Here is a 24,113-nt window from a genome sequence, read left to right on the forward strand (position 1 = left end):
GGTTCATTCCAACGTATAAAAACAATTCCAAAAATCAAGATTCAGGTTACATAACTAAATTTACTTTGGAATAGAGCCCCTCCAGCCTGATGTTATTTTCTTGTAGATGTATTCTGCAACATGTCATTGATGCAGTAATGCTGTAGTGCAGCCATAGGCAAACTCGGCCCTCCAGCTGTTTTGGGACTACAATTCCCATCTTCCTTGACCACTGGTCCTGTTAGCTAGGGATGATGGGAGTTCTAGCCCCAAAACATCTGGAGGGCCGAGTTTGCCTATGTCTGCTGGAGTGCATTAGTGGTGGATTGATACTAGACCGTCCACACATTGGTCCATTTTATTAATCATTCTGTGATGACTCCCCATTGTTCGTATTACTGCTGTCTGTGTAAGGGGAGCTGTTGTACTAGTGTGCAACAAACCAACCAACCAACCAACCCCCAAACACTGGTGGTATAGAAGCTACAGGATTTTTGCAGAAAGTTACACGACAAGCCCTGAATGGACATGACGCAATATTAAAATTCCATAAGGAAGGTGCAATAAAAAGGATGTCAGGAGGGTTTCATAGGACTGCACTGCTTATCTACCACAGCCCTATTGTGTGTGTGTGTGCGCGCGCTATTATCGGCGCTCCTTTATTGCACAGACTTGTTCAGAGGATAGTTATAGGTAGGTAGCCGTGTTGGTCTTCCATGGTCGAAACAAAATAAAAAAATCCCTTCCAGTAGCACCTTAGAGACCAACTAAATTAGTTATTAGTATAAGCTTTCGTGTGCATGCACACTGTGTATCTGAAGAAGTGTGCATGCACACGAAAGCTCATACAATTAATTAACTTAGTTGCTCTCTAAGGTGCTACTGGAAGAAATATTTTTATTTTGTTCAGAGGATGCAACCCCGCTCTCCTCGAATGGAGTTTGCGCCAACTTGAAGGGAATGTGGATTTTCTATCAAGAGACAGTAGAATTAGTTCCTATATGCTCCCCTTGAGTTCCATGTAGTCCAAAGCCGAAACAGCATTTTCCTTGACCTGTCTCGTTTTCAAGTTTCTCCTTTTCTCTCCGTAGTGGAGGGAATGGTAGGGAATACCGCCAGGCGGGTGGGGTGGGGGAGCCGCCATCCCCACGGCATACTATTCCCACGCATCCATCTCAGAAGCATGAGAGGCCACTGACGCGCATGCGCCGAAAGCCGCCGCGCGACCTCGCTTCGGCAAACGAAGGAAGCGCGGGCACTACAATTCCCAGAATGCCTTTGGCTCCCCAGCGAGCCTTGCTTTATCGACGCTGTCAGGAACCTCTGGCAAGGCCGGGAGAAGAGGAAGAACGGCAAGATGGCGCTGACCAGGTTGGTTGAGGGCCTGAAGCGGCACCCTGCGAGGCGGTGGGAGCAGATTCCCCTCTCTTTTCCGGAACTCGTTTTCTTTTGAACCGGAGTCCCAGGTTTTTGCTTATGGTAGTCGGTTGTGAGGAAGTTGCTATGGCGGCGCAGTTTCGCTAGTGAGGCCTGGACCGATCCGGGCATTTTCCTGAGAGGTTGATCCGAAGGCCTCGCTGTTTTCGTGGGGGTGAGGAGGCCTCTCTCCCTCCGGCATGTCTAGTAACGGCAACGGAATTCGGTTTCGCCGGTGATGGTGGTGGGTTCCCATCCACGGCTGGTGCGAATAGACCGCGATGGGGGCGGGGCGATGATCTGGGTTGCCGGATACGGGTACACTGATTCAGACGTGCTCTCGCTTTCGGCCGCACCTGGGTAAGGATTTAACCTAAGCCTGGAAGCTGTTTTTGTACCCCGCTCGGTTTTCATACGGGATGTCCTGTTGTGTTGGGAAACGGCTTCTTCGCATGTTTTATGTCCAAGCGGGATTTTCACACGTTACGTTCAATTAGTGTACAATCTATATACAGAATTTGAGCTGTGCACTTGTAGCGTTATTCACACACTACGACAGTTGAGCTCTATGGAACGCACGTGCTCATTTGTAGAGACGGTTTGTACCTCTGTTCAGTGTAATGTGTGAACAAGGCTTTGGGGACTGTGGCATGAAGTGGGCTGTAGCTCCGTAGTAGAACGCTTGCTTCGCATGGAGAAGGTTCTAGATTGAGTCACTGGCTGCTCCAGGTTGGGCTGGGAAATACTTACGCCTAAAATCTTCTGCCAGTTAACATATGCAATACTGAGCTAAATGGACAGTTGCAGTTTGTGTTGCCTCAAACAAAATGTTTCTCAGTATGTTCTGTTTACACCTTCAGTTGCAGCTTATCAGCAGTAGTCAACTGATGGAGTGCATGTATGAAATAAGCAAGACAGTGTGAAAGCCATGTTTACATTTTCATGTGCCATTGTTACATGTTAATCACATGTATGCACGGTGAAAATACTTAACATACAGTGCTACCTCGGGTTACAGACGCTTCAGATTACATACGCTTCAAGTTGCAGACTCCACTAACCCAGAAATAGTACCTCGCGTTAAGAACTTTGCTTCAGGATGAGAACAGAAATCATGCGGCGGCAGCAGGAGGCCCCATTAGCTAAAGTGGTGCTTCAGGTTAAGAACAGTTTCAGGTTAAGAACGGACCTCCAGAACAAATTAAGTTCTTAACCCAAGGTACCACTGTATTCAGCTTTGTCAAACCATGTGCAGGCTTCAGGATTTTTTCTGACATCAGAAGATCATATGTGGAGTTATCTTGGATGTGATTTGATTAATCCTGTGTTATACATTTCCAAATTTATTTGTTTTCCTCTTTATGCATACCAGCTCAGTTGCTTAGACTTAGCATGCTGCTGATAATGCCAAAGTTGCAAGTTTGATCCCCATATGGGACAGCTGCATATTCCTGCATTGCAGGGGGTTGGACTAGATGATCCTCAGGATCCCTTCCAATTCTAAGATTCTGTGAAATACTAGAACTCAGGGGCATCCAATGAAGACTTTGGGGAAGGCTTTGCCTCATCATGCTGCAACAGCAAACTGAAGGACCATAAGTGTGAACGTGGTCTTAAGTGGTTTGATATCCAAAGGCTAGAACCTTGCCGCCCAAGGGTCACAGATCAAGTAGGTAAATAAATAAATATGGGGAAGGCAAAGTGTTTCTTACAGAAAGATCTGAAATATTTTCCTTGAAGCTTGAATTGGTTTTATTCCAGATTGTATTATTTGATGTTTTAATGTGTTGCTAACCACTTTGAGATTTTTTTCTTTAAAATATAAATCGGTATAGAAATTAAATCAATAATAATAATAAATTTCATTGAGGGGGAAATTGCACCTAGACATTCTGTTTTGGCAACCATAACCTAGGTTTAAGGTGCCATTTGGGGGTTAGCTTATATATATGAGTTTCTAACGTGGTATTTTATTGGTGATAGTGGGTTGTATCCAATACTACACACATGTAATTCTGGCACAATGGGACTTGTTAAGTTTCTTTTTCCTCCCCAGCACCCCACCCATCTGCTTTGAACTCTCCCCTAATCCTCAAGAGCTCATTTTGAGGGCATGGGCTCGGTCCCTTCTCCTGCCAACCTAGCAGTTTGAAAGCACGTCAAAGTGCAAGTACAGTGGTACCTTGGGTTACAGACACTTCGGGTTATGCATTTTCAGGTTACGGATGCTCTGAAACCCGGAACTACCGGAACAGGTTACTTTCAGGTTTTGGTGCTCGCACATGCATAGAAGCGCTAAATCGTGCTATGCGCAGAAGCGAGGAAAAGCATCACGCGCGTGCGCAGACACAGCACTGCGGGTTGTGAATGTGCCTCCCGCACAGATCACGTTCGCAACCTGAGGTTCCACTGTAGATAAATAGGTACCGCTCTGGCGGGAAGGTAAATGGTGTTTCTGTGTGCCGCTCTGGTTCGCCAGAAGCAGCTTAGTCATGCTGTAAACCGGCTCCCTCGGCCAGTAAAGCGAGATGAGCATCACAACTCCAGAGTCGTTCGCGACTGGACGTAATGGTCAGGGGTCCCTTTACCTTTACCTTTAGAGGCTGGAGGGGACAGGCAAGGGAAATACTGTAAAGTTATTTTGCACACATGGAAATCTGTTGTGCCAGTGGAGCTGCAATGTTGGATACAGCCCACTGTCTTTTCTGTCTAGTTGGAGTAATGCTCAGATATGCTCATGCTTTAAACCAAATGTTTATTGTAGCATCAGCATTGCAAACCAGTGGAAAGGAAGAATGATTTTGTCATAAGAACTCAGTATGGACTCTACCTAAACCACCTTGGATTTTGAATCAGAACTGTAGCAGCAGGAACCTGAAGTTCAGGAAGCAAAAGAGCTCTTTAGAGGCAAATGTGAGGAAATAAATCAAAAGTGCAAAACTGCAGTTTCTTTGTAAAACGGTTTAATGGAATAAGAACAATATTTCACGTGTTGTCTAATGTGTACAGATATAGTCCAAATATTAAGTTCCTTCTTTTTGTTTGCTTAGTTTTTTGCCAGCACCAACTCAGCTATCTCAAGACCAGCTGGAATTAGAAGAGAGGGCAAGATCTCAAAGGGTGAGACAGACTGCATTGGTGTCATCACGAAGGGAGCCACCCCCTTACGGTTATCGGAAAGGATGGATACCACGAATGTTGGAGGTAAAGAGTGGTGTGCACAGTTGCTGACATGAATAATTATTTTAGTTACTTTAGAGAAGTGAAATCTTGGCTTTTGAATGTAAGGGCCTATAATATGTCTATTTCTGTAACTCTGCTGCTTACATAGATACCCATCCTAACATCTAGTTCAGTGGTGAGAAACTTGGGGCCTGCCAGATGTTGAATTACGTCACTCCTGACCATTGCTCATGCTGCCTGAGGCTGATGGGATTTGGAGTGTGACAACATCTGCAGAGCCAAAGGTTTACTGTTCCTGAACTTTGTTGTATATTTTGTTGTTTCTTCAGCTTGTAAACTGCCTTGTGTATAGTAACACAAAAAGGCAGTATACAAATTAAAAGTGAAATGAAATGAAAATCCTAGTCTTTGCTGTTACTTTTTGAATGACTAGTCTAGTACTAACAATACCTTCTTGTTTCTTTTGCCCATTTTGTAATCATTTCCAATTTATTTTACTGTATAGGATTTTGGAGATGGAGGTGCTTTTCCAGAAATTCATGTTGCCCAATATCCTCTGGATATGGGCCGAAAAAAGAAAATGTCCAATGCATTAGCTGTTCAAGTGGATGCAGAAGGAAAAATAAAATACGATGCTATAGCTCGGCAGGGACAGTCAAAAGACAAGGTAATAGACTTTCCAGATGCTTGTATATAGATATATAGTTTTATTGTTTATGGATATTGTTTTATTTTACTTGGCTTACTAATTCTAATGCAACCTGGAAAAGTTTTGTTATTAATTCTAGATGAGTTTCTCACAAGTCCAACAGTACAGTGGCAGAACATGAGATTTATATCTTGAAAGTATAACATGTGAAGACACTTTTCTGAATTGCTACACTCTTAAGAAATAATACAGGAACACATTTCATAGCATCTGCCTATTATAAGGCTGTGAGTCTTTATGTGGTCACATAGTCAACATCACTGAGGCCTAGTCTCCATATGCAGCAAAATTATGTAATAGAGTGGACTGTACCACTTCAGGCTGCAGGGCAACATTCATAAACACAACCTTCTATCCTCAGTTTGAAGTACTACAGCCAATTCTACCATCTTAGAATATTTCCACCTCATTCTGCTACATATATAAATCCAGGACCTAGAGTATTGTCCTTAAGCTGGCATCCTCAAACTTGGCCCCTCAGCTAACAGTTTCTACGTTAATGCAATTCTGGTTCTAAACGCAGCATTAGGGTCTCTGTTGTATAGTGTATTTTAAAATGGGGTTTTAGAGTTTTTAGGGGTTTTTGAATGTTTTATGTAGTTTTTATGTAGTTTTATGTAGTTTTTCAATTTCATTGTTCCGCAAGGGACAATGACAATAAAGATATCGTATCGTATCATTTTGGGACTACAGTTCCCATTATCCCTAACCACTGATCCTGTTAGCTATGGATGATGGGAGTTGTAGTCCCAAAACAGCTGGAGGGCCGAGTTTGGGGATGCCTGTCCTTAAGTGACTAAGGAGTAGGTGATTTGGCTATTCTCACAGTTAGTTGCTGAGGGTGTTGGTGCCCACTCCACTACTATGGTTGCCTACCCAGGCTACGTGTCATGTTTCTGGGACCAAGGAAAGTAGAGATTGGGGAATCTACTTAGCTTCACCCAAGAATGGGAAGCCAAACAAAGGGATAGATGCTTGAGCACTACTTTCCTTGGTTGCAGGAACTGAAGGACAGCGAAGGTGGAGATAGTTATATTGTCATATATCAGTCTATGAACACACCAACTGTTCTGCCTTAAAGATCCAGTAGCCTTTAAAGTGAAAGGGAGACAAAACTGCACATACAGCTAAATATGAAAGTGACCACACCAGCACTGCCTCTTCGGTTATGCAGCTCGGCTTCTCCTTTAAAGAGCGAATTGCCTTTTGAGGCTAGAACACACCATGCATACTCTGCATGCATACTTAACTGGCTCATTCTTTACCCAGCCAAGGTGAATGGCAAAGCCTCTTCTCAGTGCATTCTTATTAACCAAATAGGGAATCGAGCCTGTCTTAATTACTGTGAGCTTTAGAAGTGAGTGTGAGACTATGATGAATCTGTGTTAATTATTTTGAAGTAAAATGATGTTTGTGGCATGTGAAGTGGAAACGTGTTTCTACCTAGTATTCCTAATAGTTCCTCAGAGTGTGATCGTCCCCACACAGACATATTCTGCTGTTTTTCCTTCAGTAGTGTGGGCTATTTCTCCAGGATTAAGGGAAGAGACAGTGTACCCAGTGCTCAGCCTCCATGCATATAAATGCTAAACATGTGGATAAGAGAGGGCGAAGAGCATTTTGAACAACCTCCATCATGTAGCCTTGTGTTGGGAAAGAACCAAAGAGTCATGTGGGTCTGTCCTCCCAGTAGGCAGGACTCACCTTACTGCTTTGAGGAAACGTTTGTTCTCCATACATGAATGGGCAAGTGGGTAATTGCAAGCCTGTTATTACCAGTAAGGCTACCACATGGTACTCGGTTTACTATCATTTTCTCATAAACAGTGGATAATGAATCGTGGCTTTATCATATTCAGAGCTTACTCGTTTTAATGTGGATAGAACATCATCTTCTTTCATTCTCTGGGATATTTTGAGCTCTTAAAGTGAGCTTGGTTCTTCATGCTTTGAGATTCTTGGGGGTTTTATAGTTAATTACCATGAAGAAATATTGCTATTCAAATGTCCTTCATTTGGCTTTGTGAGATGTGTTTCCACTGTTACTCATTTAAAGGGTTGTTAATTCTGGAATACTTGGATGAGAATTGGAAAATTGTTCCTGTGCTAAATTATTAGCTGAGCTACAGGTCTGTTTTTATAGTTAGGCAAATGCCATAAAAGATGGAGAGGTGCTGCTTAGAGCAATCTCTTTTGGGGTGAATACTTGCCTCCTTGAGTAATGTTGAGCAATTAGGCTCAGTTTATGGATATATAGAACAACTTAATTCCTGGTTTGCCAGGACTTAGTTCTCTATTTCTTAATTTTTTACCATCATCTTTTCTTGTATATGTTGTGTTTTGGATATTAGAGTTTATAATACATTTTTTAGCTTTCACAGTTGTGTAATTATACACATGCTTTGAGAAAACTGTGTGGTATTACTGCCTCCCACACAGGCAAAAGATTAAGCAATCACAAAAGCATGTCACAGTAGCTTGAGAAAAATTACCTGGTAGCACCACAAAAAATAACATGTGTTACCATTTCTCTTGGCTCCTGGCATAGTCTATAGTAAATGGTATATAGGTTTAGTTTGGTAGACACCTTTATACATGCATCCTGCTGCAACATAATTGCCTTATCCCAAGTTGTAGATGGCAAAGGGGCACTAGTTCTTGAACCTGAAGAACATTGCCCAGAAGCTCTTAAAACATTACCTTATTCTTTAAAGAAGAAAGCTGCCACAAAAATGCAGTGATGTTGATAGCAAATGCAGTACATGCAGCAACCATTTTAGGCGTGTCTGGTATGTGTACAACCTCACACGCGTGCATCATGCCAAACCCGGATGTGACCTGAATATCTCTCAAAAATTGGGGGGGGGGGGCGGAACAGGGTGTTTGCAGGCTTTTTCAATGGGTGTTCAAATTATATGCAATTTCATGCAACCCCCTCACAATCATGGAGCTGCCTATAAAATGAACTTCTCACAAATAAGCCCTCAATAATTCAAGCTTATTGACACAAATGTGTTTCACTTGTTCAGGTCTCAGAAATTAATAAGTGTGACAGCTTTGCAAAGCACTCTGTCTTGTCTGCTTTTTCTTAACCAATCATACTCCATAATGCTTGCAATTTGTGCAATTTTTAAAGTTTCAGACAGCCATTGCACCAGAGGATGAGCTATTTCCTTGCAATTATTTTATTTATCTTTTACCTTCTGTTTTTATGTTTTGTATTTTAACATTAGCCACCTTGAGTACCATTTGGTGGAAAGGACATAAGCAAAATATCCCAGTAGCTCCAAATAGAATATGAAAGAATTCCAGGTTTTTTATCAACTCAACTTTGATTCTATGGTCATGATAAAAAGGCTTCCGATTTGGAATTCTAAATATATTCTTAGTGTTTGGCCCTTATCTGGACAATTCTATTTTGGAAAGCTAATCTAGTTTTTTTGGGTTTTTTTAATTAAAAAATGCTCCATAATGAGGAGGGAAACGACGCCCCACAAGTATGCAGGATTTTTTGTTCATTTACAGTATTCCCTTTTCATAATGCTGTTTTCAATGTTTCAGGTCATTTACAGCAAATACACAGACCTGGTTCCAAAGGAAGTTATGAATGTGGATGACCCTGATCTGCAAAGACCTGATGAAGAAGCTGTCAGAGAGGTATTGTGGTCAGTGATGCACCTAACTATTGAAGCCACTTGCATCTCGTCCAAGTGTTTAATGTAACATTTCTGATTGCAGCTTACAGAAAAGACTCGAGCAGCACTGGAAAAGTCTGTCTCCCAGAAAATTGCAGCAGCCATGCCAGTCCGAGCAGCTGATAAACTAGCTCCAGCTCAATACATTCGGTACTGGACAATTTTTGGATTGTTGAAATTTCTTTGCATGCAAAGTTTAATGTAAGGCCTTTTTTGTGAGTGTGAAACATAACCATTATCTCAGGCCACAAGCAGTTACATGAGTGTTAAGAAATTATTGCTGTTTAATGAAATGTGATATTAGTCCTGTTACAGAGAACGTGATGTACTTAGCTATGCAGAGGAAACTGTGTGGCTATGTGTTCTCTTCTTGGTTTGTTTCTGATAATGAACTTTCTTGCAATAAATATATGATGGTTTTTATGGCCCATAAATGGTGAATAGCACAATGAGGGCTGTGAAGCTACCTTCAGATATACAGGTCTGAAATACAGGGTATCCAGTTGGAAAGATTTTTACTATCCTATAGTAAAATTGGATAGGAATTAGAACATCGGGCTCTGCTGTGTGATTGAAACAGAGCTCTGTAGTTCAATGTGTGCTCTGTTTGAAAGAACAGTGACACATCATCGACTTCTGCACTTCTACTCAAGTGTGTATGCTTGGCAATCCAATGTCTGTGAGCAAAACTAAAATTCTGGCAAAGTAAATAAGAAGCTCATTAGAGGGTCTGTACTGATAACTGAATTTCTTCCTTGTTTTTTCAGATACACACCATCACAGCAAGGTGTGGCCTTCAACTCTGGTGCAAAACAGAGAGTTATTAGAATGGTGGAGATGCAAAAAGACCCCATGGAGCCACCAAGATTCAAGTAAGCATCAGAAATGTACAGCTATTGTGCCATAGAGGTTCCAGGGATGGAGATTGACATACTAAGGTTACTATATTTTTCAACTCATTAGGATTAACAAGAAAATTCCTCGTGGACCACCATCACCTCCAGCTCCTGTAATGCACTCTCCCAGCAGAAAGGTAATGGACAACTGTGACAACTCTTATGTAACATTTTTAAACATCTCATGCATAAAGTATGGAGGATTCAAGTGTATGTATCAACAGACAATCTGTTGGGGGCCATTGGGCAGGAACTGTTTTTCTCCAGCCTCAGGGAAGTTAACAAGCTATCCCAGCATGAGACATGATGGAGAGTGGGAAGGACATGGATTACAATAAAATGTAATTTTGAGGTATCAGTTTAGACAGTTTAAAAAAATGGATGGATGTAAGTTCTTCTAAGTATCTGTATTGGTACCACTGCTTTTTAACTTTTTGATCAATGGACTCGAGTTGGGAGCAAGCAGTGTGGTGGCCAAGTTGAGATTGACACCAAATTATTCAGTTTGGTGAAACCCAAGATTGTGAAGAGCTCCAAAAGAATCTCTACAAACTAGGTGAATGTACAAAAGAATAGCAAAAGTGGTTCAATGGAAATTGAGGGGAAAGATCCTAATTTCACATATTACGCCAAGGAGATCTGAGAGCAGTGACTAACCAGAAAAGAAAGATTGGGTTTGTGGTGGAGAGCTCAGTGAAACAGCTACTTGCTCTGCAGCAGCTGTGAAAAAGATAAATTCCATTTTAGGAAACCTTAGGGCATCTCAATCAAAAATATAATTGCTGCTAATGCCTGCAACCACACTTGGAATATTGTGTGTAGTTATGTTTGTCATACCTGAAAAATGATATTGAAATCCTGAAAATAGGTGCACAAAGGGACAACTAAAAGGATCAGAGGCTGCAGCAGCTCCCCTAGAAGGAAGAGTACAGTGTCTGGGGATTCATAGTTTATAAAAAATGTAAGCAAGGGGAAATACGTTTCAGGGCCATAAAATTATGCACAGCATGGGGAAAGAGGATAGAAAGTTGTTTTGTCTCCTTGTCTCATAATACTAGAACCAGGGTCATTCAATAAAGCTAATCATTCTGAGAAACGGGTTGTTGGGCTAGATGGATCTTTGACCTGAGCTAGAATCATGGAATTGTAGAGTTGGAAGGGACCACAAGGGTCATCTAGTCTAACCCCCTGCAGTGCAGGGATCTTTCGCCCAATGTGGGGTGCGAATCCACAACCCTGAGATTAAAGAGTCATGTTCTACCAACTGAGCTATGTTCCCCCTGGTTAGATTGTCTAGTGATGTTCCAGATTTTTTGTTTTTCTTTTCCCTATAGCTTGTGGCTAGACTTGCTTGCTTGAGAGGTCTAGATCCATCTATTCTGTAGGCACCTTGCATTCATTCCTGATAGCTACTTGAGCAATGTGGCGATGTTTGTAAAAGCCATGAATGTACTTTGGGCTACTATTTGTTGAAGAAACTTTCAGCGCTACCAATAAGGATTATGTGAATTAAACTCATTGAATACGGATGGAAGTTCCCATTTTGGGGCGTTGGACTGGATAAACTGACCTAGGTCTTCCCCAAAAGTTTGGTATCTGAGGTTTAAACATTCAGCTGCTGTTGCCAGAATTGCTGATAGCTTCTCTTTTAGTTTTAGCTTTCCAGGAGATGCAGCTTGAATGAACATGACAATTGCTGGGGGGAAAACATTTCACTGTGTTTTGTTGACACTTCCGATTTGACGGTTCATGGCTACTCAGCTACTGTGTTTCAGAATGGGAATGAATCCCCGCCTCTCATTGGTAAAAATGGGGAAAAAATCTAAAATCTCTTTACCTCTTTTCTGTTCAGATGACCGTGAAGGAGCAACAAGAATGGAAAATTCCTCCTTGCATTTCAAACTGGAAAAATGCTAAGGTAATTAACTTGTCATAACGTCAAACTGTAATGTTGCATCCTGCTGGGGAAACTCCTCAAAAAATGATCTGCAGTCTGAATGATACTTTAAAGCATCCAGAGCTGAGTAAACCAGCTGTGTTCAGAAAGAAGGTTGCAGTGATATGGCTTGACTCTTCTCTGCCTTTTATCTTAAAACTGCCAAGGTGACAAGGGCAAAGAATTTGCTAGATAGTAAATTGCCGTTTTGCAGTGATCAGCTGTGGTTAGGCAAAGGAAAGTATTTAAAATTCCCTCATACTGCTGTTTGCAGGTTATGAAACCAATTTGCCCTGATGCTCTCAAGCCTTTACCAAAAAAAGATATATTCTTGCAGTAGCATCTATTTATCCAAGTCATTGGAAGTGTTGGACTTGAATCAGAAAGAATTAGATTCAAATTCCCACTTACTCATTAACCCTATATGATTACCTTGGGCCAGTTGTGTACACTCAGGCTAACATACTTCACAGGACTGTTGCTATAGACTGGGGTAATCATAAATACACAATGGAGTTGGAGCAGGATACAAATGGGAGGAATTATAAAATTATTTACTGGTTCACATTTATGGTATTTATAGTAACTAGCTTCTGTTGCAGTAAGTGTGTATATGTACCCCCTTCTCTGTCTACCAACTAAGGTCTATGATGTTGCTAGAGAAAGCTCGTGCCACAATAAATTGGTTATTCTTCAACTGCCTCAGCTGCCTTTGTGTCTCTCCTATACTCTGAGCTATTTTTCTCTTTTGCAAAGGCCCTTTGTTGTCCTATTCAGAGAACAATGACATTGACAATTCAGTACTTGCAGGAAGAGGGAGTAGTGATGAATTCCTGTGGTGTTTAGGATAATCTTCCTTGTTATTAAAACTTCTGTGGCAGATCTTACTAAGATAATATCACATTGAGGCCACTGAATATGTCATAGGTGCTGGGGTTTCTTTGATTCTTTTAATAAAATTTAGTTTGTAGAAACATGATTAATTTTCCCAGCAACTTAAACATGTTTGGTGCTAATTTGGTGCTACTTTTATTTGGAATGTTGTTCCAATTGTTAAATAAACGTGCTCAGGATTGCAGCTTCAGTCAGATACTTGGTGGTGGTGGTACGAATCACTCTTAAATTTGTTGGGATTCTTCAGTATACAACAAATAGTGAAAAGGGAAAATGTGTTTCATAGATAGAATCAAGGAAGTTTTAAAGACCATTTTAAATCTTGAAACTGAGGGAATTGTATTACTTCAACTAATGCCATAAACACAGGGTCTTGGTGTATGGAGGATTACAAAAGTAGGAACCAAACAATGCAACTACTTGCACCTAATAATAATAATAATAATAAATTTTATTTATATCCCGCCCTCCCCAGCCAAAGCCGGGCTCAGGGCGGCTAACAACAATCAAATAATCAAACAGTCAAATAATCACACATTCTAAAAATATTTCATTATAAAAATTAATTAAAATCAAATTGATGGCAACCGATTAAGCAAAATTCTGTGCAGGTTGCCAGAGGAGGGAGTCAGGCTGCGCCCTGACCAAAGGCCTGGTGGAACAACTCTGTCTTGCAGGCCCTGCGGAAAGATGTCAGGTGCCGCAGGGCCCTAGTCTCTTGTGACAGAGCGTTCCACCAGATTGGAGCCGCAGCCGAGAAGGCCCTGGCTCTAGTTGAGGCAAGCCTAACCTCTCTGAGGCCTGGGACCTTGAGGATGTTATTATTTGCAGACCGTAGGTTTCTCTGTGGGGCATACCAGGAGAGGCGGTCCCGTAGGTACGAGGGTCCTAGGCCGTATAGGGCTTTAAAGGTTAAAACCAGCACCTTAAACCTGATCCTGTACTCCACCGGGAGCCAGTGCAGCTGGTATAGTACCGGATGAATGTGATCTCGAGCAAATGAACTGCCCTGAGACCTTCGGGTATAGGGCAGTATAGAAATTAATTAATTAATATTGAATTACAAGTAAGGATTTGGGGCAGCTTCTTGGCATGCCATGTCTTTTCCTTAGTGATCAACTGTCTTGTCTGTTTTTCCTCCAGGGTTACACCATTCCATTAGACAAGCGTCTGGCTGCGGATGGCAGAGGACTGCAGACTGTCCACATTAATGAAAACTTTGCCAAGTTGGCTGAGGCTCTCTACATTGCTGACAGGAAGGTCAGGCTATAGTTGCTTCTCTGCAGTGCATCTTTCTGAGTAATTTCTTTCCACAGAATAAATTTGAGCAGCATTGCAACTTTTAGCCGGTTGCTTGGAAATGGCTTTGTGTCAGTAGTGTGGCATCGCTTCTATACTGTTCTTTTAGCCCTCGCCTAGTTTCTTGATTGGCCCAAAGCAGCTGGCTGTTTCGAGTTCTGGACTGTACATCCTGTTTTATATTACCACTCAAAAGCATAAAAACTAGGTCTTCTTGTTCTCTCCTTACCATCTGGCTGTGCTCTGAATCTTGTGTAGGCTCGTGAGGCTGTGGAGATGCGAGCCCAGGTGGAGCGGAAGATGGCCCAGAAGGAAAAAGAGAAGCATGAGGAGAAACTCCGGGAAATGGCCCAGAAGGCCAGGGAGCGAAGGGCAGGGATCAAAACCCATGTGGAGAAAGGTACATCCCATCCTCCTGCGGTTTTCATAAAATATTCCAAAGAGGGTTTTGCACATGACAAGTGTACTGACCTTATCAGGAAGACTGCACTATATGCAGTTACAGAAGGATGGCCTCTACGTGCATAGCGTTCCTCATGCAAAAAGAATGCAGCTCATTTCTATGCATGTTTATGTGGAAGTAAGTTCTCCTTTGTTGAGTGGCGTCCGAGTAGGTGTGCATACAATTGTAGTTTACATGGCTTCTTGTTAATGGCATGTAACCTTTAGATAAAAACTGGGGAAAGCCCTAAACTTGTTGGGCCAGAAAAAATTAAGTATTTTGTGAACAAGTGTAGAAATGTTAAAAGACCCTTCAACTTCTGAGTACTTAGTCCACCATCCACTGTGTTCTTCATAGCTGCAAGTTCAGCTTCCACTATGTTGCTGTTAACTCACATAAGAGATGGCTGCATGTAATTTTGAATTTCAAATGTATCTGTGCAGAGGATGGAGAAGCTAGAGAACGTGATGAAATCAGACATGACAGACGAAAAGAGAGACAGCACGACCGGAATCTTTCCAGAGCAGCCCCTGACAAAAGGTAAAGTTGTTCAGCTAATAATAACTGGGCAGTATACTACTTGATCAAGGTAAATGTAAAACGTTTGATTCTAACCTAACAAATTAGCATTCATTTGGTTGTTCTTTTGTATTAAGTTACTGTTTATATAAAATATACCACTTCATTGGAGAAAACCTCAAAGCAATTTACATGATTTGGAAAAGTACATACCTGTAGTGAAGTGATTTCTGGTGTCCTATGGCACACTATTATGTTAAAAGGAGTAGTATGTGTCGATTTTTGTGCTTCTATGTATTAAGTGCTTGTGTGTTCTTCTACCTAGCATTAGTTGGGGCTCTGTATAGCACTAGTTCCTTAGGTTTTCTCTGTCAGCCCCAAAGGAGCGACCAAGGATGTATTATGATGGGATCTGCATCTGATAGGAACAAGATTCAGATAGGTAGCTGTGTTGGTCTGATGCAGTTGAAATATATAAAAAATAAAATAAAAAATTGTCCAGTAGCACCATAGAGACCAAGAACAAACTTAGTTGGTCTCTAAGGTGCTACTGAACAATTGTTTTATTTTTTAAAATATTTTGATGGGAACAAGTTAACTTTGAAGATTAGCATGGAGAACATTAAACAGTTAGACAATCTATGGCCTTTTAAAATGTTTGGAAGGGTTATGGTTTTGTTTATTATTAAGATATTTATTGTTGTTTTTATACTGTAAACCACACAGTAATCCTTGGAGGAAGAGAGAGATATAAATTTAATAAATAATAATACCACCATGATCTTGTTTTTGATGGTCAGACAGGAGCGTGACACTGTAGAATGCAGTATTTACCCTTAGGCAGGAATGATGCTTGGATAAAGGCTTGAATGTGTCAGGTTCTCCTGTGGCCATCATGTAGATTTCCCCCCACCTAGTTTACTCTTAGGCTGCACACTTTGTGCCAGCTGGACTAGCTGTCTATTGTATTTTGAGAACCATTTCTTTGCAGGGTGGATTGATTTTTAAATCACCCAGAAAAAAAATTAATGGATTAAATTTGCATCTGAAGATTTAAATTGTTTCAAATCATTTCCCTTATTTTAATTTACGCACTTCCTGAGCAAGCATACATGTGAAGTAGCTGCTAGAATAATTAACACACAATTAATTGTGTTAAGTAGCAATTAATAAGAACCTTTATACAATATATTCCACAACTTCTATACAGCCCAGTTCTTTTGCGCAATAGAATTATACAGTGGTGCCTCGCTAGACGAAAAGAATTCGTTCCGCGATTCTCTTCGTCTAGCGGTTTTTTCGTCTTGCGAAGCAAGCCCATTGATAGCTTAGCGGATTAGCGCTACAGCTGTCAAGCGGCTTCCAGCGATCAGCTGTTAAGCGGCTTATCAGCGGAACAGCTGATAAGCGGCTTAGCGGCTTAAGAAAAGGGTGAAAAAAGCGAAAAACCCCGCGGGGGGGATGCAAGATTTTTTTTGTCTTGCGAAGCAACCCCATAGGGAAATTCGTTTTGCGAAGCGCCTCCAAAACGGAAAACCCTTTCGTCTAGCGGGTTTTTCGTCTTGCGAGGCATTCGTCTTGCGGGGCACCACTGTACCTGCTTTAGAGACAAGGGGAATAGTTTAATTTTACAGTCTGTTTCTGTTTGGCCTTTTCTGTATTACCTGTATTACCTTTCTGTATTCTGTATTACAAGCAAGATAACTTCCTTGAAGTTGAATACCAAAATCTAAAGATGCTTAAAACTTGTCCCTAACGACCTAAGAGGACTTTAGGTTTGTTTGTTCTGAAAGAGCACTTCCTTTGCTGTTGCCCAGGCTTGTATGGCAGGCTATTTTTTGAAGTTGAGAGTTTCAAAAACAGTTTGTCATGGTGTGAAGTCAGCTTTATGAAGATAGAAAAATTCAAAGGAACCACTGGGTAGTTCAAATGTCATTTATGACTAAGTTATTCCTGTGTTCAAGCAAATCAGCACTGCTTCCTCAAAGCATGTCTAGCCCCTCCCCCAAACTGCAACATCTTTATTGTGAAAAGGCAAACTCCTCACATGGAAGTTTTAATTGTTGATATTTTTGCAACATAACCAGTATACATTGTTTTTAACTCAGGTCGAAGTTGCAAAGGAATGAGAACAGAGATATTAGTGAAGTCATTGCTTTGGGTGTTCCTAACCCTCGGACATCCAGTGAGATCCAGTATGACCAAAGGCTCTTCAACCAGAGTAAGGTAAGTAATGCCATCCATTAACCTCTGGAAGGTTATCACTACGTTTGAAGGAGACAAGTGCCATGTATATGGCCAGATGTACAGCATTAAAAAGATAGCTATGACATAAAATAAAAATACCCTAAGCCAGGCACTCCCAACCTGCGGCCCTCCAGATGTTTTGGCCTACAACTCCCATGATCCCTAGTGGTCAGGGATGATGGGAATTGTAGTCTAAAATGTCTGGAGAGCCGAAGGTTAGGGATGCCTGCCCTAAGCCATGACATGTGAGCCAATAGATTGAACAAGCCATATTTTATTTGCTCGTTTTCCAAATAGCTCACTGTGTAGCAGATCTGAAAACAGTTATTTGAGCCTATGTTCATAATTTTCAGCAATTCTAATTTAAAGTACTCAGATGACAACAACTAGGAACCTGTAACTAGTGTGTGTTGCAGGTTATACATTTGTTGTGGAAAATATTAGGCTAGTGGGGAGTGGGTAGGAAAGGAATTGAACTCTGAAGACACATGTCCTCAAGATTATTTTTGTAATGAAGGGGCAGCTACCGAGCACTCTCTACTGTTGCGTTCCAGACCTAGGGAGGCCACAGGAAAGGGCCTATTAAAGCAAGCACCATATCCCAGAATGGGATAGCCCTATCCTAGAACACATTGAGTGAAGGAAAGCAAACTCAGCACTTCCTCCAGACAATACAATTAAACAGCTTCATTTCCTCTACAGCACTAGATTCTAACACCAACCTGTGCCTTTCAGTTGTTAGGAATTCAACATGTAAATTAGGGGTGGGTAACCTTTGGCCCTCAGGAAAATTTTATGCAGTACTGATTTTAAAAACCATCTGCAAGTGATCAGTTCAAACCTCTGGCATACAATAATCTGCCCACCCCCACAACCTGCTAGGCTGAGGAGGAGGCAGCAGAAAGAGATGAAGAGTCCCCCCCCCTTTGGCTCTGACCCTTCATCATGTGCCTCCTACCAAATTACCCCTAAAGTAGGTAATGTGGCCCTCAACAGGAAAAATGTGTGCCCACTCCAGTATAATTTAATACAAAATAAGCCACCTCTAAATATAACTTATTACCACCAAAGCCCCTCAATGAGCAGTGGTTAGAAAACTATGGGTACGTTAAAAGTAAAATGCACTGCACTATCCTGCAATATTGCCTTCATTATGGGTAAATTTAGCATTCACTATAATAGTGTTTCGAAGCATGCAGCACTTCTCTTTAGCGGAGAAGAGTGCCCTCTGACACCACTGTGGTTGGAGGCTAAACCTGAACCTGGTATCCCAAGCCATTGAGAACCAAGTTTCTCCTTTCATCTGAATAGTTCTATCCTTTTCTCTTACGCTAGTATGCAACAAAGTTGGGGCTTGTTGGTTTTATGAGTAATTTCTGTTCTCCCAGAGAATGCTGTATTCTGACTCTGAATAGCAATCTACCTAATGTGGTTAGGTAGGGTTTCGTAGTAGTATTGATGACTTCTAAGGGAACCTGTTTTTGGACATTGTGCTTGTTAGTGTCCAACCAATATAGATGGTTTTGGTGTTCTGCTAGGGTATGGACAGTGGCTTTGCTGGAGGAGAAGATGAAATTTACAATGTCTATGACCAGCCCTGGAGAAGTGGTAAAGACATGGCCCAGAACATCTACAGACCTAGTAAAAATGTGGATAAGGACGTGTATGGTGATGATTTGGAGGCACGAATAAAAACTACTAACAGGTATGGAAATTTCAAGTATTTCCAATTGTATTTTTACTACTAGAACACTCGATTTACTACTCTCTTTCGGTCTTGCAGGTTTGTTCCTGATAAGGAATTTTCTGGCTCAGACCGCAGACAAAGAGGTCGAGAAGGACCAGTTCAGTTTGAGGAGGATCCTTTCGGTCTAGACAAATTCTTGGAGGAAGCCAAACAGCATGGGGGCTCAAAAAGGCCTTCTGATAGTAGCCGTCCTAAAGAACATGAGCATGAAGGCAAGAAGAGAAGGAAAGAGTAAGGAATTGGTTTCAAGCATTTTAAACAAGACTGCAGGGGATTGTCTAAACCACCTGACAGTTCCTGTATAGTGGATATAGGCACCCAGCTAAAGGGACACTTTTGCCCAAGGAAGTAAGGAAAAACTGGACCACTTCATTATAGGTTTTGTGTTTGGGGCTCTAGCTTTGTGCTGCCCCTTTGTTTTTACACAGGTGGAGCTCTGTTCTTTTAAGGTCAGAATAAGCTGCCTGGTGTATATGGAGTTCTTAGTTAAAGCTGCTTATTCCATCTGATAATACCCCCTTGTACATAGTTTGCCCTGCTTCTGCTGTAACGTATGTGAGAGGGGGAAGAAAGTGTATTGTGGTTCATTTGCTCTGCTGTGATTGTATAGTTCATTCATCTTAAGCTTATGAGAAACAGCTGGATTCATTTAACAGATGAATACATATCCAAGTTTATTTTAGTTTCTTTATACAGCAGTGAAATAAAGTCTCCTTCCTTTAACTGATGTCAGCAGTTCTTCTGTTTGAAAAGTGGCCTTTGCTTTTCTGACGTTTCACATCAAGCTGAAAGATTGAACAAACACAATTGCTAGTAAGGCAGTAGAAGAAACAATCTTAATACCCGTATCAATGTTGATATACTTAATATATTCATTTTTGAGGTGATGTTCCACATAAGTTGAAACCACTCTTCATAAAACATTTGTGCAAGTTTCTACGAATCAAGGCCTGTTATGAACCTCTAATGAAATACATTTTTGGCTGAAAGAAATACCAGGTCAGTTTATTAATTAAAATTACCTAGGATTACTACAATGTGTGTTTCAGATAAGGTAAAGGTACCCCTGCCCGTACGGGCCAGTCTTGACAGACTTTGGGGTTGTGCGCCCATCTCACTCAAGAGGCCGGGGCCAGCGCTGTCCGAAGACACTTCCGGGTCACATGGCCAGTGTGACAAAGCTGCATCTGGCGAGCCAGCGCAGCACACGGAACGCCGTTTACCTTCCCGCTGGTAAGCGGTCCCTATTTATCTACTTGCACCCGGGGGTGCTTTCGAACTGCTAGGTTGGCAGGCGCTGGGACCGAGCAGCGGGAGCGCACCCCGCCGCAGGGATTCGAACCACCGACCTTTCGATCGGCAAGCCCTAGGCACTGAGGCTTTTACCCACAGCGCCACCTGCGTCCTTTCAACATTTAATTATGCCAACTTTCAACTGTAAATGCACTGACTAATGATCAACCAACTTTCCTTTATTCAATACATGCCATTTCACATTTAGAACTTTAAACAGAGATTTCCATAACCTTACACTCCACAAAATTTTCAAGACTCATTTTCATTTGTGAAGTATATGTCTGTGAAGAGACTGTTAGACTGAACTTATTTCAGGTATGAATTGAACTATGAAGGATTGATCAGGAGAGCCATTTTATTTATTTCTCTTCTTTCCTATAAGGACCTGAAAGTGGGGTGCTTAATTTTCCTCTCCTTCATCCTTGTAACAATCCTATGAGGAGGGTTAGCTGAGAAAAAAATAAGTGGTACAAGGTCTCTGAAATGTTCCTTGGCAAGCAGGCTTTGCATTAGGCTCCTTTTAATTGGCACCAAATGCAAAAACCCCTGGATTTGGTTGCACTCAGGAGCTCTTTACAGAAGTTCCCTAGTACAACTGATCCCTGCTGAAAGTTAGGTTTGCAAAGCATGGCTTTACAGCCTGGCTTGCGTTGAAGCTGAGCTGCAAAGACCCAAGAAGCACACTTAAGAACATGCCCCTGAGTATTTCAACTCCAGCCCACCACCTCTGCTGCAACTGGAAGCGGTAGAGATAAAATGTAGCTATCCGTTGTGAAATAAATGTGGATGACAATGCTAACTAAGGTGCCTCTCAAGTACCACAACAGAGTACAGTGGTACCTGGGTTACATACGCCTCGGGTTACATACGCTTCAGGTTACAGACTCTGCTAACCCAGAAATAGTACTTCGGGTTAAGAACTTTGCTTCAGGATGAGAACAGAAATTGCATCGTGGTGGTGGCGCAACAGCAGCAGCAGGAGACCCCATTAGCTAAAGTGGTGCTTCAGGTTAAGAACTGTTTCAGGTTAAGAACGGACCTCCGGAACAAATTAAGTACGTAGCCAGAGGTACCACTGTATGTACAAATCAGCTGTGTCAGTCCTTGCCCTGTTCTCTGTGGTCAGCTTGGCTTGGGAAAGTGGTGGGTTGAGGCTTAACACTAGCATTGTCCCCTACTCAGTGCTGCCTGTAAGGGGGGGGGGATTACTATAACACAGTAGGAAACAATTCTCTTCCTCCTCCACGCAATCAAGCAATGAGACCGTGTTAGGAGAGTGCAAACTTACCCTCTCCTTGCTCAGACCATGATGATATATTACACCCTGTAGATCAGGAGTGGGTAAAACAAAGACATGCCACCAAATGCTGGCTCTCAAGACTCCCCAGTCCACACCTTTCTCTTTTACCAATCTGGAACATGTTCTTTAACTGTGGTGCCGTCTCTTGCTTTTCTATATGGACAGGTGGATGAATAAAGCCTCTGGTTTTGCATGGCTCTTAGGTAGCCTACTGTTAAGTCACATCCATTGCTCTGCCCACTTTATGGGCCCCATCCACCAGTGGGGTGTAGGCCTAGAAGGTTGTCCACGAGGGATTATGCCCCTTGGACTGAAAACTATTCACTTCCCTGCTTATAAATCTGTTGTATTTATGCAAGTCTCAAGTCACTTATTAGGTCTGAACTTGTGAAAGGTCTGAAATATGCAACAAACAAGCTAACCAGGCCATTCTCAGTGTTCACCTTTAAATATAAAATAGCAATTCTCTTCTAGGATAAGAAATTCAGTATGCACAATACCATAGCCTCTTACCTTAGCTCCTTCTAGAATATGAGTGTCTTTCTGCAAAGTATTTTTAAGACCTTCTTCTGTAGAAAATCCAACCCAGCCAAAACCTTTGTGGAATCCCGTTTCTTTATCCTAATCATCCAAAACAAGTACGTTGAATTGATTTAGATTTGATGGATCCTATGTACTTAAATCAACTACTGCTTAAATGCTACTTCAGGATGGACTACATGTGCCCTTTTCACCTTCAACAGAAACATGGTGAACAGCGTCGTGCAGAAAGCCATTACCAATCATAAACGTTAAACAACTGGCAAATTATATTCTCTTCCCAGCAGACTAGGAAGTTTCCTAGCCACTTATTTTACTGGTTTATGTGGGATGACAAGAATGAATTTGCTGGAAACTAACTAGTTGCCTCAGGAGTAGCCAATATGGTGCCCTCCACATGTTGTTTAACTCAAACTTCCATCAACACCAGGCATCATGCACAAAGGCGACAAAGGAGTACCTTGGTTGGTTCTCCCATAGTTACCTTATACTGGGGGGTTGAGAATTTCCTGGGGGAAACTAATTTTGGATAGGCCACTGGAGTTATGGCTGAAATCCTATAAGCTAGGAGTAAATCCTCATTAAAAGAGGACTTACTTGTGAGTAGACATATGTGATTGCACTGTAAATTAATATAAAATTAAAATGAAAGCAGTTACTCTACAAGTAACGTTTTGGAACATGATCTAGCCAAAATTGCATAATTAACCCTTGCACTGAAATTATTAAGATTTCAGTACAAAAGTAATGCATTCCAATGAAACTCAAAGTGCTCATTTTTTGATGTCTTGTTGTTGTGTTAGCACAGCAAAAGCTGTGTCCATGTCCCTGATTTAAATACACAAGCAGTGAACAGCACAAGATAGGAAACAGTCTATCGTAAACAGGGAACTGTATGCCCTTCATATTAAGTGGATAGTGCATGCTTTTCTTTATCCCTGAGATATCAGTGTCTGAGCACAAGCAGTCCTTAGATGCAGATATCACAGAGGGCAGAAACCAGCTGAAAGCCCATCTGAAAAGAAATTTTGTAAAATGCATGGGGGGGGGGGGGAAAGAACCATTGGTGGCTTCTTCTAAGTGTGTTCAAATACAGTTCTAAAGGTGTCAGCAGGGAATACTGCATTGTCTCAATCATTTGAATGTTTCTTTTATAATTTTCAGATGCATTTTAAAATCCAAATGCAGATGATGATACCAACTGGATATTAACATTTGTTAGGTGGCTTTGTGCCAGACCTGAATTTTACTGTTATATGTAAATTGCAATTGTATAAAACTAAAATGCGGTGAAGAAATATTTTGTTGAGTTTAGGTTCAGTTAACGGCAGTGATACTCACAAATGGCAGCAGGCATTTTCTCACAGAGCCAAACTGAGCAAAATATTGTTTTACTTCACCTGCAAAAAGAGAGAGAGTCATTTATCAAACCAGGTTGTCTTGGGGCGTTTCTGTGCATGACGACGACGTGGTTTTTAAATTAGGGCGAGAATAGTGGAGATCCTCTTAGGGCTGCACACATGGAAGATGGACCGCTGCAAAAGAATTCAGAGCGCTGCACCGTTGCAGAGGAGAGGCGGTTTCTGTAGGTGCTGCTTGCATGGCGTAAGCCGAAATCCCTTCCTCTGTAGCCCTTTAGCCGGGGTACAAAGCCCTCAGCACAAGAAAGAAGGTGGGTTCGACTCACGTCTCGGGCCTCCCAAGCATCTGATGCAGGGATGGAAAGGGCTTAAAACCTGGGGAGCGGGAGGCGCCCACGCTATAACCCCGGCTAGCCTTCTTTTAAGACGCCAAAGGGGCCGACTTACAGCACCCCTTGGGACTCTAAAACCCCTTCCCTCCCCTAACTCCGCACCCCACTCACTTGGACCTGCCGTCCAAGGCACGCGGGCGACGAAGACCTCGAAGAGCCGCCGGGAAGGACCTGCCACCGCCATCTTGAAAGCCAGGAGGAAGTAAGGCGGGCTCTTGCCGGCCAGCCAATGGGGAGGCGCGCTCTTGCCCTTTCCGCTGAG

At 42.0% G+C, this 24,113-nt stretch overlaps 2 protein-coding genes across 2 annotated transcripts; one reads left to right on the plus strand and one right to left on the minus strand.

Annotated features, from left to right (window-relative positions):
• Nucleotides 1–1,203: 1,203 nt before the first annotated feature.
• Nucleotides 1,204–19,685, plus strand: SNW1 (SNW domain containing 1). Its single transcript, XM_083735122.1, has 14 exons — nucleotides 1,204–1,350; nucleotides 4,446–4,599; nucleotides 5,084–5,245; nucleotides 8,849–8,944; nucleotides 9,026–9,132; nucleotides 9,750–9,854; nucleotides 9,946–10,015; nucleotides 11,731–11,796; nucleotides 13,852–13,968; nucleotides 14,266–14,407; nucleotides 14,893–14,989; nucleotides 17,077–17,194; nucleotides 18,754–18,920; nucleotides 18,999–19,685. The coding sequence occupies exons 1-14, from the start codon at nucleotides 1,337–1,339 to the stop codon at nucleotides 19,195–19,197; spliced, it is 1,614 nt and encodes a 537-aa protein (XP_083591248.1). The 5' UTR covers nucleotides 1,204–1,336; the 3' UTR covers nucleotides 19,198–19,685.
• On the minus strand, nucleotides 19,617–24,090 carry SLIRP (SRA stem-loop interacting RNA binding protein). The gene is made up of 4 exons (XM_083738914.1): nucleotides 23,963–24,090; nucleotides 23,440–23,498; nucleotides 22,072–22,179; nucleotides 19,617–19,747 (listed from the first exon to the last, which is right to left on the minus strand). Exons 1-4 carry the CDS (start codon nucleotides 24,033–24,035, stop codon nucleotides 19,682–19,684), a joined length of 306 nt encoding a protein of 101 aa, XP_083595040.1. The 5' UTR covers nucleotides 24,036–24,090; the 3' UTR covers nucleotides 19,617–19,681.
• Nucleotides 24,091–24,113: the final 23 nt, after the last annotated feature.

The sequence above is a fragment of the Podarcis gaigeae genome (genome assembly GCF_964106915.1).
Source record: "Podarcis gaigeae genome assembly, chromosome: 1".
Classification (NCBI taxonomy): Eukaryota; Metazoa; Chordata; class Lepidosauria; order Squamata; family Lacertidae; genus Podarcis; species Podarcis gaigeae.

What these genes read in the sequence shown, in the direction of transcription:
- SNW1 (XM_083735122.1), top strand. An exon ending in ATGGAGCCACCAAGATTCAA is followed by an intron (nt 9,855 to 9,945) that starts GTAAGCATCAGA and finishes TCAACTCATTAG; the next exon opens with GATTAACAAGAAAATTCCTC. An exon ending in TCTACATTGCTGACAGGAAG is followed by an intron (nt 13,969 to 14,265) that starts GTCAGGCTATAG and finishes AATCTTGTGTAG; the next exon opens with GCTCGTGAGGCTGTGGAGAT.
- SLIRP (XM_083738914.1), bottom strand. Translation starts at nt 24,035, where the DNA reads ATGGCGGTGGCAGGTCCTTCCCGGCGGCTCTTCGAGGTCTTCGTCGCC. An exon ending in GCCTTGGACGGCAGGTCCAA is followed by an intron (nt 23,499 to 23,962) that starts GTGAGTGGGGTG and finishes CTCTTTTTGCAG; the next exon opens with GTGAAGTAAAACAATATTTT. An exon ending in ATATTCTAGAAGGAGCTAAG is followed by an intron (nt 19,748 to 22,071) that starts GTAAGAGGCTAT and finishes TCAATCTTTCAG; the next exon opens with CTTGATGTGAAACGTCAGAA.